This window comes from Labrus mixtus, chromosome 22, assembly GCF_963584025.1.
Source record: "Labrus mixtus chromosome 22, fLabMix1.1, whole genome shotgun sequence".
Lineage (NCBI taxonomy): Eukaryota > Metazoa > Chordata > Actinopteri > Labriformes > Labridae > Labrus > Labrus mixtus.
In genome coordinates, this window is record NC_083633.1 from 6334092 (window position 1) to 6350718 (window position 16627).

Below are 16627 nucleotides of genomic sequence, written 5' to 3' on the forward strand. Positions count from 1 at the left end.
TATAACAGTAAATAAAAATAAAAATAATTACATTTCCTACTCCTTTATTGGCCCAGGAACATCCGTTTGTGGTCCAGCTACACCCAGCATCAATGCACTGCCGACACCTGAAGACAAAACAGTAGTTTTCTTAGGCACAGCGCTACTTGGTCCGGTTAAGGGGAAATGTCATTGTTTTTGTTAAAACTTGACCTTAAGTTAACCTGATCTTTTAACAACACACCAACAGGTTTATTCTGAACTCTTTCACTTCATTTTTCAACACAGGAAGTTGCAGCTTATCTCTAACAGGGTCGGATCTTCCTGATGCAGTACAGGGCAACTGGAAAGGATCATGTTGAGGAAATCAAGGCCATGTGAACCTTAAATGTTAGCTAGAGTTGAAGGTGGTGTTCATTCATACATTTCGAGACATTAACAAGGCATGACAAAATTCTTGCTGGGACTGTGAAGTCATCTGGCAGGAATGACAGGAAGAGCTAAGTATCGTCAGCATAGCAATGGTATGAGAAACCATGAGAGCAGATATTTGCACCAAGTGTGGTGGTGTATATTGAGAAGAGAAGGGGACCGAGCACTGACCCTTGAGGCACCCCTTTGGATAAATTGTGTGCACCTGATGGGTAATCATGTTAAACCTTATAGCAGAGATTTCTAAGGAGACTAGTCTGTGAACTGCCGACTTATTCAAGTGCAAAACTCATTCCTGCCTCAGATATACCAAAATATAACAGGAAATCCCCCAAATTTGAAGGAAAAACATTGGTTTTCAGACTTCCTCTCTAGATAGCTCATCATAAGGAAACTATCTGTTTTCCATCATTTTTTGGTTCATTTCAGTCTTTGCAAAATAGAGGCTTGACAAGTTTAGCTATTCTTTCTTATTCCTTATTGTCTACTAACATTTGTAGAAAATGAATAGTAGACTTACAAGACAGATGTTGGTGGTCCACTAATTTTGGTGCAGTTGAGAAGGTTCAGCCGTTCTAACAGTTCTGTCGTCCCAAGTCCAACCTTAAGTTTAATAGGCAGTCCTGTTAAGTAAAAAAAAAAAAAATACAGGGAATATTGAACCTTTTTACTTTCATGAAATTCTTGACTGTCCTTGATTTGAAATACTTAATTTCCCTTGGTTATCTTAGAATAATAAAATTGCTTACCTTGAGTAGGAAATGTAGTATTTTCAAGTATGAAGGTGCACTGTGGGAATTGTAGTTCAGGGTTTTTCATTTTAAAATGTTCTAATTGACAGATGAAGTTAGAACGTGCACTCTTGCCCACCGACAGATGCATCTGGATGGTAAGTGTGATCTGAGGAAAGTCCAGATATGAGAGTATGAAACAGGAATTCAAAGTTTCATCCAAAAAGCAACTGTACTTGGTTAAAGTTCTGGAAGATGTTTCACCGCTTCTCTGAAAGGATTTTTTTTGGACCAATCTTTCAGAGTGAAGGTGAAATGTCGTGAGAACTTCCACTAAGTCCAGCTGCCTTTTGGATTATACGTCAAGTTACCATGACCTGGACGACTGAGAACCTTCAAAAGAAAACTGATAATAGTTCAAAACTTGTATATAGCCTGCACCTGTCCAGTGTTTTCCTGTGCAACTTTGTATGAAACCATCTTCTGTTGAGAATCATCAGGAATGGACAGCCAGTCTGAGTCTTTGCAGTCATCTTCAAACGTACAGCTAGGAGGAGAAAAATTAAGTTTTAAACAAGTGTTTATTTGCATGAAGACGTCAACTGCAGATGTTGTTTCTCTGACCTTTTTTCAGATCCACACCAAACACAATACGGATCCTGTGCAGACCAACACTCCTGCAATGTTTTGTAAGTGCTGCACTTTGACACTGGAACACGATTTATCTATTAAAAAGAAAACGAACACACAACACAAAGCAACTTAGCAGCACTTTATAATACAGCATGCATATGTCAAAAAAAGGTACCACAAATAAATCCAAAAGAGAAATAAACCTACCTGGTTTTGAAATGGCACGTACACATGTTTAAGATCCACCTTATCTAGATGTAATGTCTGAAACACTTTGCGGTCGTCACTGGTTTTGTAGAGCACTCTGGAACACGTGGTCTGGTACTTCTTGTCCACAGCAAGCTGAAAATGAACGCGTAGCTTTGAGCTGCTCTGCTGACAGATATACTTGGAAAGTTATTTGCAGCTTAAGTTAATGGCTGTGGTAATTCTTTAGAGGTACAGTTGCATTTCTGTCTTTGTGGCTCAAGCATCTTTTAGAGGTCAACCTGCTAGCTAATGACCAACACCATTATGGGAAACCTTATATGGACACTTTGTTGTCCTCTGACACCGCTAAGAGCTCTTTTTTAACCGTGCGTTCATTTGTTATCAGAATAAACAATGTCAAACATATTAACTTAACAGCTCCTTGAAGCCGGAACATATCGAACTTCAGAAGGTCTTCAACTGTTTATAGGTTCTTGTTTAAACTGCACATATATTTTTATCCCTGCACGGGTTATGTACATTTCTTGTATAAGTCTATTTTTAATTGCACAGTTTAAGTTTGATTCATCTAGGGGTATTCTTTAAATATTTTTTCGGGTTAATATATATGTGTGGGAGGGGGGTGTCGGTTTTGTGGTTTAATTTGCTTTGAATTTCCCTCGGGATCAATAAAGTATCTATCTATCTATCCGAGAGAATATTTTAGTACCCACCATGCAGAGTCGAAAGATTTAAATTATAATATCCAAAGACTTGGCAGACCAAGTTAAACAGTGGCTCGATGAGCCAAAACTTTGTCTAAGTTCTTCTTCAGACTCCCCCTCCCCACATATAGCAAATTTCCACTGACACAAGAGCCGATATTAACTACGACTATGAATGAATAAAGAAAGCACCAGACACCAAAAATGGTGGCGTTTGCAAACGGATTATGAGATTACTTGTTTAACATGGATTATTTTGATGTTTTTTTTTTGGCAGTGTTGTTTGTCATGATGCTGTAGAATAACTGCTATTTCTCACTCCACCTTGTTGCTCACTGTCATCTTTCCTTTGCATTGCCCCATATGTCCTTTATTTATTTGCATGTTTGGACCTGTTGATCTTTTTTAGATTTTGTTACTGTCTTATCATGGTGTTGGTATTCTGTCTCTGATTCAGGTTTGACAGGAAGTGATTTAACATGTAAAGAGGAAAAGTGCAGTGAGTGGGCTTGTGTAGGGGTTAATAATCTAACTGCTTAGAAGCTCAGTTAGTGTGGTTAGACCTGCTCCACTTAACCCTGCACACAGCCACTCTACGTATCCTGACAGGGCTGGGTGATGTTTCACCACAGATCTGGACGAACATGGTTAAAGATTGTTACGATACTGCATCGATTTCTAATAGGTAACTTACAAATATTCCTATCATATACAAATGTTCATTATTTTACACAGATTGGACTGATGTTGATGTTATACTAACTGTGCTAAATATAAATGCAGATTTTACTGTTCTTTTTTTAAGCTATTTTTTGGGGGTCATTTTTGCCTTTGATGGACAGCTGAAGAGAAACAGGAAACGTTGGGTGGGGGGGGGGGGGGGGGAGGAATTCGAACCCTCTGTCAAGATTTGGGTTGAAAAAACAAAAAAGGAGGACCCGAGTGCAGAACTGAAACTATTTAATTTAAAACAAAAAGGCAAAACAAATCTGACACAGATGGGAAGAAACACAGAAACTAAATAGACACAGGGGTAATCAGACACAGGTGAGACTAATGACACAGGTGAAGACAATCAGGGCAATCACACTCGAGGGAAACACACAGAGGCAGGAATGAACACAAGAAACACTGAGGACAATTACAAATTACATACATGAAACACTGAAGACCCAGTTAAACTCAAGAATGAAACATCAAGACACACTGACTAGCACATAGAGTGACACAAGGATACACAATTACAAAATAACACAAGAAACACTGAAGACTCAACTAGGAAACAATCAACACTAGGAAAAAATAATAATAAAAAATAATAATACGGAAAAAAAAAGAAACACACAAGGGAAACAAGCAACACCAGACCTGGGAAGAAGAAACTCAAAGAAGAAAATCTAAACTCTGAAAACACAAAACCAGATCAAATCCCACAGCCGCTGCGTTGAGGACTATATCCTCTGTACATGGAGTGCTCCACATCTAACCGGCGCCCCTTGATTTCACTGTTCTGATTGACTAAAGTTAACTATTTTTACACGTGTTTGTGTGTTATTAACACCACAACTGTTTTCTCATTAAATATTTCCCCATTTTCTGTTTTTGCAATCACCCCTATCTATTAAATAACAACCCTTGTATCTTGTTATTCAAAACACAGTCTTGTCAATTCACTGCCCTGTTATTGAGGATGAGGATGCTGATTATGGCGAATTATTTTACAATCTAATTTAGCTTTTTAGCTTAAATACATTTAAAACGTCTATTACAACAGCCATATGTTTGTGTCAAAAAAGTGTGTGTTAATAAAGAACTGCACCTCATCTACAGCTACAGCTCAATATCATTTTGTGCGTAGCAGGTCCTTATTCCAACCTATAAAACATGAACTAACAGCTTTCTTCCCTTATTTGTTACATTTGCCATTGAGTCATTAAAAACCCATTTTCCTTTGCAGACCTCTTTTTTTACAGCGGTAAGCAACACATTTAGTGCTTTGATGAACACTTGGAAAAGTAAACTAAGCTTGAAAGAGCCTCTTGTGTACAGTATAAGCAATATAGTGTTAACACACAACAACACAATGTTTTGGACCGTTCACAGACCAATGCTCAACTCTTCAATCGTGTGTGTAACTGTAGAGAAGAGGTGATAGGAAAGTGGTCAGTGTTACCTCGAAGTATTGCAAGATATGGTGCAAGCCAGCTAAGAACAGTTCCGGGTCTGACATGTTGCTTTTCCAAAGCCTGCACAACATTAAAGGCACAGTATGTAAATTCCGCCACCAGGGGGCTCTCAATCAATACAAAACAAAAGATGGCGTCGAGGCTGGCGGAGAATCATGGGAGTTCTCTCTGCTACTCCACCCTATAAGTTAGAGATGCATATCACCTGCGTTGGAAGTTTACTGCACATTACAAGAGTGCACTCTTAGGTATGTGCAGTATTTGTTCTCACCTTTTCTTTTTTTCAAATAATTTAACCACTTTTTTTTTTGGGGGGGGGACGTTTTGCTCAGTCAGTAGAGCAGACACCCAATGTATGGAAGTCTTTGAAGCACTGGTTGCTGTTTTGAATCCTGACCATTTGATTCAAGTCATCCCTGTATAATTCATAAAACATTGATGTAATCTCAGTTACATCATCCATTGGTTTCTGAAGAGGCATAAGGAAGCCCGACGTTTGCAGTCGCCATATTGGAAATCCTGACTCCAACTAACTTCCAGGTAATTTAGAGGACGTCAAAGAGGTGAAGCTGAGGCAGGCTGAATGCACATCTTGGTTGAGCAAACACGCTCATGCAGTGTACCTGGCCTGGCTCGTCGTCTAAGCTATCTGATTTCAAATAATGAAAACAACATGAAAAAAAGCTAAAAGTTCAAGGTCAGTAACAGGATTTAGCTGAAGTGAAGCAGACTCTTCACAAACAGCTACAACGCGCCCGCCATTCAGTCAAATCAGCCACGCCCCTTACTAAGCCTAATGACATCTTTGAGTGAGTCTTTGCCTAAATATAATCCAAACAGAAACGTCACCCCCTGGAACTTTAGCACTTTCACAGTGGCTTCATTTTACAACCCTGGATGTTGCCTCTTGGTGTGACTGTTCACTTGTTATACTCACCTTAATGAGCTGCCCGTCTCCCGTCCCAATGAAGAAAACCATCCAGTTTTTCTGTGTCACTGCCAGCACAGAGGTCATGGAATTCTGCTTGAAGATCACTTTCTTTGGCTTCAGTGTCTTTGGCTGAGGAACACAAGCGTTTTGATTATCAGACGTGTTGCACAGAGGTATTCAGGGATCAGCCTTTATGTACCCTCAGCTACAGAAAACCCTGCTTCTCTTTATATATTAGCCTCAGATTTTACTCTGTATATGTTATGCTGCATAAAGGCGATGTGTGAATGCAGGAACATGAAGCGTCTTTTGAACTTTTGTTTCATATCACTACCACCAAATAAATAAAAGCCTCATAAACTGACCGCTCACATTTATAGGATTTCCTATTTTTGTGTTCTTTTTTGATTGTGCAATCAGCCAAGCTTCAGTCAGCAGAACAAAGTTCCTTCCTGGAAGCTGTCACCAGCAGACAATATGGCACCATGAAAAGGGTTTGATTCCCCTGGTTTATGTGACAGTTATGTGTTATATGTTAAAATGTTTTTATTGCAATCTGGAAAAATTAAGTTTCCAACTTATGTTACTGGTCGTGCTGTCACAATGAGTGATGTCAATCTCAAGTCATTTTCTACACGGGAAAATTTCTAGCTCTGTGACTTTGTTTACTTCTTTGACTGCCTTTCAGTAAATGACCTAAGGGAAATCTCCTGTAGTAGGCCTATAAAAAGGTTGAGACAACATCTTATGCTCTATTGAAACTTTTTGTACATTATGACGAACCTCATCCTCTTTCTTATCACGACAGTCAGAGCAGAAGTCCGGGTCCATATCTTGCTCTCTGGTGAGATCAGGGCTGATGTCGAACAGCACCAGCTCGGTGTTGGTTTGTCCTCCGTCCACACTGAACACGCCGCACCAGAGCACCGGCGGACCGCCCGGGATCACCGAGGAGGCGATCAGTCTGAGTCCTTTCTCTCCATCAGAGACTCTGAGAGTTGCGCCCCGGAGCGACTTCAGAGTCTGATATTTGCCTTCTTTGCCTTCAAGCCAAAGGAGACGGACTTTGTTGTTTCTGTCTTTTGAGGGCAGATTGGAGAAAAGATAGATGATGGAATTCATCTGAAATCCATCCACAAACTCCACATCGTCTTCCCGTGTGATCGCAGGATCTATGTCTTCGCTATTAATAGAAAATATTAGTCCTGGTTGATTGTTATTCGTGTTACAAAGGTTCACTGCATCTGACAAAGGTGGGCAGCCTGTCTTTGTCGGCTCTTCCTTGTATTGCTGCACGGCGGTGAGAATGTAAGTCTCTGCCCGGGTCTGAGTCTCCACACTCACCAGGAGGCTCACGGACGCACTGCTGCGCCACAAAGAACCTACCTCGATTTCTTCCCAGTACAGAACATTGGCAATGTTCTTGAAGTCCAACAGTTCACAATAACCGCACCCCTTATCAATAACACCGCAAACTATCACATTTTCGTCTGCAACATGCGGTAATAACATGTTGACACTGAACGTAACGTTCCCCTTATCAGAAGATCGGTTTAACTTCAGCTCAGATGTGCCAGGAATGTGTGCCAAGAATCCTCTCTGGCTCAGACTCCGGACCAGAGTCAGGTCGTGGTTTAGTTGGTACAGCATCTCCTCAGTAGCGATGTAAACCGTGCCATTGGCCACGGCGAAGTGACGGAGGTCTCCCTTTAAGTTAAATCTTCCATCCTCCTCCAGGCACTGAGCCGCTTCTCCCCAAAGAATTAACAGAGCAGGCAGGATGATCATCATCGAGCAGAGATGGCAGCTTGTCGCTCATACACTGACGGTCCTCATGACACTCTGCACTGCTACAGAAAGTCAGTGGAGTCGTGCGTAAAAGCGCAGTGCGCCTAGTTAAAAGGAGAAGTGCGAAAAGTAGGAGGGCGCGCGCCGAAACCGAAATCTAATCGACAGTGTAATTATGTCGCTATATGTAAATATAATGTGTGCTATCATTTAGCATTTAGCATTAATTCATCTAGTTTGCACAGCGAATCATGGGGGTGATGACAGCTTCCAGATTGAATTTGTTATCCAGAGGAGCATCAATCAGGGAAACATGGTGAGGACATTATCGTCTTCACTCATCAGCTTTTCGTGTCATTTGAGTACTTCTGATTGGTCTGTGTTATGGCGAATCAACATTGCCCATAGTGTTTTGTGTGATGACATTTGGATGACATCTAGTGTCAGCTCTGTGAAGTTGTTTTTTGTTACCAGAAAGAAAAGCAGTCAGCCACCATCAGGGCTGGACTGGTTAATCTGGATTACCGGGGGAGGGGTGGGGGTCCGCTCTGGTCCGGAGTCTGACCCACAGATGATTCCTGGCACATCGGAGCCGAAGTTAAACCTATCTATTCTCTTTTTAATGATGTGCTTTTCTGTAACTTCTCATCACCGGTCCACATAGCAGGGGCAGCGGTCCATTGTTTGTTTTCATTATAATGACAGCTAGCTGGCCCATCACGCCTCCTACAGGACTGTCTCCATAGCTCCCCCTCCCCACTCCGTTTGCTTCTGCTCAGAAAGTGAAAGGGTGCAACGTGAGTTCTAAATGATTCCGTGGATATGTAATGCTGCGTAGATTAAAAATACTTTGTGCAAAGACTCGGCAGTTCCAGCAGCATGGTCTGCTAACTGCAGTATCCACTAAAGCCACAGGTGAAGACCTGTCCGGGCAGTGCCAGGCAGAGAGGAGGGGCAGAGAGCGCAGTGAGGTCATATCCCATCGATAAGCCTTAGATCCAATGAAAGTGTTTCTGTTTCAGCTTAAATCTTTTGCTCCTCTGTGCTAAAATGTATGCCAGAGATGGTTATAATCTTGGAAGACTGTGACTAGTTTTCCAACTATATAAAGTTTGACTACTTAAAGTATTGATACAGTTCAAATTTCACATTGCTTAAAGGGGACATATTATGAAAAATTAACTTCTACAGTGTTTCTGAACATATATTTGGGTAACCTGAGTGTCTACTGACCCACAAAATGTGAAATAAACCCATCCAGTCCTTTGTTTGTGGTCTGCATAAGTCTGCAAAATTCTCCGTTCCAAATTTGCTCTCCTTGTGATGTCACAGTGGGATTTTGGTAAAAAAAAAAATACACTCCTCTCCCCTGATATCTCCACTCATGGACTCCACCCCCAGCCTCGAACAACTTTTTCTTAGGTCCGCCATTTTTATTCTCGCTAGCAAAGGAGTGATGTCTACCAGGAAAACTCAGGGTGGGTCATTGCATTTAAAGAGACACACACACCAAAACGGAGCGTTCTGAGAGAGCTGGTTTATACAGGGTCACAAACCTCCTCTGGTGCTTGATTCATGTTATATTTTGACCAAAGCACAGCACAGATGTTTCATTTAGACCACAGGGGGACTGTTTGAAAAGGTGGAGAAGGGGGATAATATGTCCTCTTTAATTTTTTACAAACTTGGTCATCTCACAACAAGGGAGTCAGTACACATCATCAAATATTCATGTCATGTTCGCCTGATTGTACGATTGTAAGGGGCCAGTTTGAGAGACAAATGCCAGACTACCTCACAGTTTAAAGACAGTTTTTGACATGAAGTTTAGAGGCGTTGATAGTTCATAACTGGTTTGCGTCTGAAGCAAGTTGTTGATTTAACGCTCAACTACTACAGAATATTTATTCCTCTCCCACCACACTCACCACTTACATTTATGCACTGAATAGCAATTCATTAAGAAGACGAAGAAGAAATCCTTAATTAATCCCATGAGGGGAAATTAATTTTACACTGTTATTGAGACATGCTACACACACATTGGCCAAAATACACAATTAGGATCCTATATGCACTAATGAAGATTTAAGATTTACTTTTATTGATCCCTGCAAGTTTTTACACTCTGTAGTCATGCAACACACACATAGTCTGAAGTATATACACACATGCACACAAACAGGATCCTGTGGACATGCACTGAGGGAGAGATGTCAGAATGATGGAGCTGGTGGTGGGGAGGGGGTTTGGTGCCTTGCTCAAGGGCACCTTGGCAGTGCTCAGGAGGTGATCTGGCAACTCTCCAGCTACCAGACCAACTTCAATGCTTGGTCCGCACCGGTCCGCACTTGAGCCGGCGACCCTCCGGTTCCCAACCCAAGTTCCTACAGACTGAGCTACTGCTGCCCCAATAATGAAGAGATGTTAGAGTGAGGGGTTGCACTTGAAAGAGCGCCAGAGCAATTTGGGTTTTGGTTCCTGACTCAAGGGCACCTTGACAGTGCTCCAGTGAACTGGCACTTCTCCAGCTACCACACCAATTTCCAGACCATGTCCATATCCAGACTTGAACGGGCGACCCTCCGCTTCACAACCGAAGTCGCTACAAACTCTCTCACATCTGAAACATCCGAATCAAAGATTAAACCCACCATTAATTATTAAAGATCATGTCACTTTATTACCCGAGAACATTGTGCTAGCAGAATCCAGGCTTACATCAAGTCTCCAAAAGTAGTATGGGAGGCATAGCCTTCAAGCACGTCTTGTGTGGAATAATATTAATATGTAAGTTTGTTTCACAGAGGACAACCAACGTCTCTGTGTTGTAGGGTAGGTTTAAAACATGGAAGCTGAATCAGTTCTGCCAGCCCCTCCTTGTTCTGCTATAAGCTTAGACCTCTGGGGGACTCGTGGCTCCTGTCACCAAACCAGATATGGCAGATTGCTGTCCATGAATGCATTCGGTTTGCTAAAGGCTAAATTCACTCAAATAAAAAAAAAACTTTGTCACTGTTGCCAAGGGATTGCTGAAATTTGATGTTGTTGAATCCATGCGATTAATATTTTGAAGAAAAAAAAAACACGGCCTAGACTTTTTAAACATCTAAAATGTCATAAACTACTTCTGGTTTTGATTTTAGGATATTCATGTTGATTTATTGACTGATGAACACTTAATTTGCGTAGAACATGTTTGCATAAACCCATCAGAAGATGACGCTACAACACATCTCTTGTAAACTCCCAGAGACAGTCATATAGAAAGAGTGGCCTTCAGTCCTAAAAATAAACAGCTTCTTCAAATGTATCTTTAACCCCTTTTAGTGGACAAGAAAAGCAGTATTAAGAGACAAAAACAAATCTTGCCCTGTTAAAGAAATAGATGATATTCTTTGTGAAGCCTGAACATAAAGTGTCACACATGTCCACACACTGCACTGTGTAAACACATGTCTACACCCAGGTGTGTTAAAAATCACACATACAGTATGTACAGCAGTGGGCAAAAGTTTTGAGAATGACACAAATATTCATTTTCACAAAGTCTGCTGACTCCGTTTTTATGATGGCAATTTGCATGTACTCCAGAATGTTATGAAAAGTGATCAGATGAATTGCAATTAATTGCAAAGTCCCTCTTTGCCATGCAAATGAACTCAATCCCACAGAGAACTTGTGGTCAATCCTCAAGAGGCGGGTAGACAAACAAAAATCCACAAATTCTGACATTGATTATGCAAGAATGGGCCATTAGTCAGGATGTGAGAAGCCCAGAAGATGATTGACAGCATGCCAGGGGGAAGCATGAAGGGTCAACACTGCAAACATGGACTCTTTGCATAAACGTAATTGTCAATAAAAGCCTTTGACGATGGTGAAATGCTCGTAATTATACCATAGTAACATCTGACAAAAAGATCTAAAAACACTGAAGCAGCAAACCAATACTTATGTCATTCTCCAAACCTTTGGCCACGGCTGTGTATGAATACATCCTCATCTCTGTGTCCCTTTCACCCACCAAAGTAAGTGTGTGTGTGTCTGTGTTGTGTACCAGGGAGGTGAAGTCCTGAGCCTGCCACAGCAGCCAGACCTTGCTGAGTGTGTACTGAGCCTTTCTCCGTGACACAGTCCACGCTTCCTGCAGCAATCTGCAGCGTGAGAGCGCTCACCATCACCATCAGATGCTATCTAACAGTTTCCTGCACAAAACCAGAAACAGGATGACGAGAAGCTGTGGAGAATCTTTCTGTGGTTTCCATCACAGAAAAAAAAGCTTAGCGTACAACTTCTCAATTTGTTTCAACTTTCTTTTTAAGTTTGCTTCACACCAAACAACAAATAACAGAGAAGCCAAATAACATTGGATGAAACTACAACATCACTTTGCCTGCGCAGAGCCAGCTTTATGAGCTTTTATATGTCACACTTACAACCATGTGCACGTCATGTCTCATGATCCCCTCCAGCATCAGCATGGGCAACTATAAAGGGAAATTATATTTGATGTGCGATAACATTGTGCATTAATTGTTACGGTTCGGTGTGTAAAACAATTGAGGTGGACCCAAGTGCAGAAACCAAAAATTATTTATTTAAACAAAAAGGCAAAAAACTAAAACCAACTATCAAAATGTCCAAACTGAGAAAATCCAAAAATTGAGAAGCACTGAGAAACACTGACACTCCAACATACGACAAACAACACTGGCAACTTACAACAATGAACTGACAGACTAAATAGACACAGGGTAACCAGACACAGGTGAGACTAACAAGACACAGGTGAGGACAATCAGGGCAATCACACAGGGAAACACACAGAGGCAGGAATACAAGAAACACTGAGGACAAACTAAATCATGAAACAGACACACAGAACTCAAGAATCTAACAAAACACACCAGAACACAGAGATACATGAGGATAATAAATGACAAAATAAAACAGAAAACACTGAAGACAAAACTAGGAAACACACAAGGGAAAAACCAGCAACACTGGGATAAAACAGGGAAACTCAAATACAAAACCAAATCATGACATTAATATCCTTGACTGTATGTCACAACAAAATGTAGAATTAGTACAGAAGACCTCACTTGTTTTGTTTTTACTTTAAAAAATCAGACAGGATTTTTCTCATATCTTGGCATTAAAAAAAACCAATTCTTTATTCAATTCAATAATATTCCGTAATGATACATAATATTAAAGTATTAAAGAGATCTATTGAAGAAAAAGAACATTACAAAGAAATTAGCAATTAGCATGTGAGGAATTTTCCATGATATTAATGAGGTTTCCACAGACTCATCGGGAAACAATACAAATTTTGTCTTTGATTATAAAAGTTTCAAAATGTAGAAAATGGCATCATTCTTCCCATCTTTTTTCAAGAAAGGAACCCTTGACCCCACTCTAACTTAAAGATGTTTGGCTTGCAAGATGTCCCTGTCTGTAAGTTAAGTTACCTGCTCTTTTTGAAAAGTCTCCTGAGATAATCTTTGTTAGCATTTTGCGATTTTAAGTTTGTATATAAACTTCATAGCTCTATAAGAAAATGGTTGAATGATAAAAATTGAATGATTGTAAATCTTTCTGATAAATCCTATCCCTCTTCTTTGCTATAAAATTGCCTGATAAACATATGATGAAGGACTGCCTGAAATGAAATGGATAAGATTCATGAGCATGCAACTTCTTAACCCCTTTTCAAGCTTCAATCCTGACCCTCAACGCTTTGTCATTTTCATTCCCCACTCTCCCTCTCTCTCCCAATTTCCTACTTTATCAACTGTCTAAATGAAGGCATAGGCCCCCCTAAATTCTAAAAATATAAAAAAGTGGTAATGACGGCAGGTCTTAGTTACAGTTCTGTTGCAGAATAGAGTCTTAAAAGGCTATTATATAACTGCTTAAGACTCAACCAGCAAAAAAGTTAAACGTTAATAATTGAAACAAAAAGTTGTAAATGCACAAAGATTATGTAGAGTGGTGTCTGACACCATGCAGATGATCTTTGCTCCAGTGTAGGAGAGAGTAGAAGGAACTTGGTACGATCCTTTTTTTCCAGCCCACAGGTGCTAGTGATCAGATGATGATGGATTTGGAAGGACAACTACAAAAAAAGAGGAAACAATAACTGTGTGCTACACTAAGTAAACCTCTTTCATATTCCACACACACTCATTTTTTAAAATTTTCATATAAAACCATTTTCTCTGCAGACTACAGTTATCCTGTTTGTGAAAGTTGTACACTGACCTTGTCTCAGCTCAAGGTCCTCCACAACCGTCTTATTCTTCGAGGTGAACTTCTTCTGTTCGCTCCAGCAGATGATCACTATTAAAGCTGAACAAAAAACCAAGCATACATGAACTAGATTAAAAAAAAAAAAACATTCCTGTGACTGCATAGGTCAAATCACTTCCCCACACTTTGTGTACTTACCAATTAGAACGACAGGTATCAGCACAAGGCGTAGCAGCATCACAATGTACAACGTTGTTACCAATTTAAGGTTCACCATTGTGTGTCCAAACTCTATCTGGGATAAAGGAATAATCACACACATATTTGAAAAGAACATAAAGGCAACACATATTCTTCTGAGGTCTTCTGTACAACTACATTTACTACAATAACATTTGCATTTCATTTTTGCATAATAATGTCATGCTTAGTGTTGTATGGCTGAAAGTTTTACCTCTAACTCCTGAAATGTAGCAATGCGAGTGTTTCGGATCTCACAGGTGAAAAATTCAATCTCAGTCTCATCATTGGTTTCTTGGTCCACCATGATGCAGGGGTGTCGGTTTTCTTCATGAATGCCCCACACAGACAACTCTGTTATGTTCATCCCTAGTTTGTCTGCCTTTTTCTGAAACGAAAACAAAGACTTGAGCGGATTTCAAACTGTCGATTTCCTAGTTTATAACATTTGTGCTAAAATTACCTGTATGGTGATGCGGACATTGTTCCCTGTCAGTGTAGAAGAGAAGCTTGTAAACTCAGGGTCTGGGTAGTAGGTTATTGTTGTGGAACAGGGCAAGGTTTCATTTGCTACTTTCAGAGACAAAGTGCTCGAAAAAGTTGAGTAAGCGTTTGTAGCTGCAGGCGAGTCATAGGTGAGAGTCTGTAGAGCCTGTTAAAAGATATTCATTTAATATATAAACTGTGTGCTGCATGTTGTGACTAGACAAGCTTGATAACTGAGCAATGCAATGTTACATCATGAAAATGTGTCTACATTTAAGTGACTTCAAGTTTACTCATCTAATGCAATGTTCTGTTGAATAGAATAAAATACATAAAGCACATTCCATTACAGGGAAGCTCAATGTGCTTTACACTGATGATATAAACACAGGAATTCAAGAAACAAACAGGTACTTCAACAATCATGATACAGATACAGAAATCTAACTTTTAAAAAGCACACATCCAATGCACATCAGAGACATCACATAGCAATTACACTAAATGATCTAATTCTTGGTACGACTAACAGATCTTCACTTGATGACCTGAGGGCCCTGGTAGGGTTGAAGTCTGTGAACAAGTCAAACGGATACTTGGGAGCTGAACTCTTAAGTGCTTTATGGACTAATAACAGGATTTTAAAGGTGATTCTGTATAGCACGGGGAGCCAATGGAGATTGAGGACGGGAGTCATATTTTCAAATTAGCTTGTGTGTGTGTGTCAGGACTCTGGCTGCTGAATTTGGAATAAGTTGGAGTTGTCTCATAGATTGTTTGGATAGCCCGGCATACAGAGCATTGCAGCAGTCTAACCTGGTTGAAATCAATGCATGGACTAATTTCTAAACATTAAATGGTAAATGGACTTGAGCTTGTATAGCCGTTTTCTAGTCTTCTGACTACTCAAAGCACTTTTACACCACAGGTCACACCTACACATTCACACGCTGATGGTAGAGGCTGCTGAGTAAAGAGTCCATCAGAAGTAAATGATCCAATTCTTACACGTTTATACGCTGCTGACAAAGCAGTGGGAGAAACTTGGGGTTAAATGTCATGCCCAAGGACACATTGGACATGTGGCTGCAGAAGCTGGGGATCAAAACCCTGACCACAGCTGCTCCAGTTTGAGAAGTGACAAAACCTTTTAGGAAATGAGGTTGAATCAGGCAGCATGATATGATGTGACATGAGTAATGTAAAAATAGTGTCCACAGACCTGATAGGTGTTGTTACTGGGCAGTCTGACTTCCTGCACGACTTTGCTGTGTTTGATAGCTTCCACAAGCTCCAGGAGAGATCCCATTAATTTGATCTTCCGGTTTCCACTATGAGACACAGAGCAGCAAACAAGAACGATTTTAGTGCACATTGGATACCAGGGAGGGTTCTTACCATGATGGCCTCATATGGTTATGGAACAAGCATCTATCGCTTCCACATAAATCTGGGATTCCAACAAATTATTAATATGGGTCCTTAAAGATAGATTTTTTACTAAAGACATAACGATCCGGACTGGTTTAGAAAAGACATACTGCCACGAGCACAATTATGGTAGCAAAGCGTGCAAAATAACTGAAAATAGTTTAGATGGAAATGAGTGAATTTTTTTTTTTATGTTTTAGGTATAAATGAACAAAAATGCTCTAGAGCAGGGGTGGGCAATTGATGGACCGGGGGCCACATGCAGCCCCCATCAACCCTCAACGTGGCCCTCAGGTCAATTTTTACATATCAATTAATTGGAAACATGACAAAATCTGCCATGAACACATGAAAACCAGAAATATGTCCATAATAATATTTGATCACTGGTATATGTTTAGTTAAATTTGAGACATAATTGACTGTAATCGTTTTTGTATCCTACAATTTGGCCCCCTGGCAGTGAGAATTAAATTAATGTGGCCCTTGCTGTGACCAAAGATACCCGTCCCTGCTCTTGAGTAATGAAATGGGGATCAGGTTCAGGGTCAAATTAGCATTATTTTATTAACTGTTATACTTAGATTATGAAGAAAAATGGATGCACAAGGCCCT

General features: G+C 40.3%; 2 protein-coding genes across 2 annotated transcripts in view; both read right to left on the reverse strand.

Annotated features, from left to right (window-relative positions):
• plxnc1 (plexin C1) overlaps positions 1 to 7797 on the reverse strand; it is a 35274-nt gene extending 27477 nt beyond the window's left edge. Inside the window, exons 1-8 of the mRNA XM_061029209.1 lie at positions 6590 to 7797; positions 5813 to 5935; positions 1983 to 2117; positions 1767 to 1867; positions 1584 to 1689; positions 1161 to 1311; positions 932 to 1034; positions 32 to 107 (exon numbers count right to left, since the gene is read on the reverse strand). Of these exons, the coding sequence (XP_060885192.1) occupies positions 32 to 107; positions 932 to 1034; positions 1161 to 1311; positions 1584 to 1689; positions 1767 to 1867; positions 1983 to 2117; positions 5813 to 5935; positions 6590 to 7597 (1803 nt within the window). The 5' untranslated portion in view covers positions 7598 to 7797. The remainder of the gene's footprint in view (positions 1 to 31; positions 108 to 931; positions 1035 to 1160; positions 1312 to 1583; positions 1690 to 1766; positions 1868 to 1982; positions 2118 to 5812; positions 5936 to 6589) is intronic.
• A 4952-nt stretch (positions 7798 to 12749) lies between these two features.
• On the reverse strand, positions 12750 to 15942 carry LOC132956063 (uncharacterized). The gene is made up of 6 exons (XM_061029213.1): positions 15804 to 15942; positions 14559 to 14747; positions 14310 to 14483; positions 14054 to 14150; positions 13868 to 13954; positions 12750 to 13721 (listed from the first exon to the last, which is right to left on the reverse strand). Exons 1-6 carry the CDS (start codon positions 15888 to 15890, stop codon positions 13687 to 13689), a joined length of 669 nt encoding a protein of 222 aa, XP_060885196.1. The 5' UTR covers positions 15891 to 15942; the 3' UTR covers positions 12750 to 13686.
• Between the last annotated feature and the right edge of the window lie 685 nt (positions 15943 to 16627).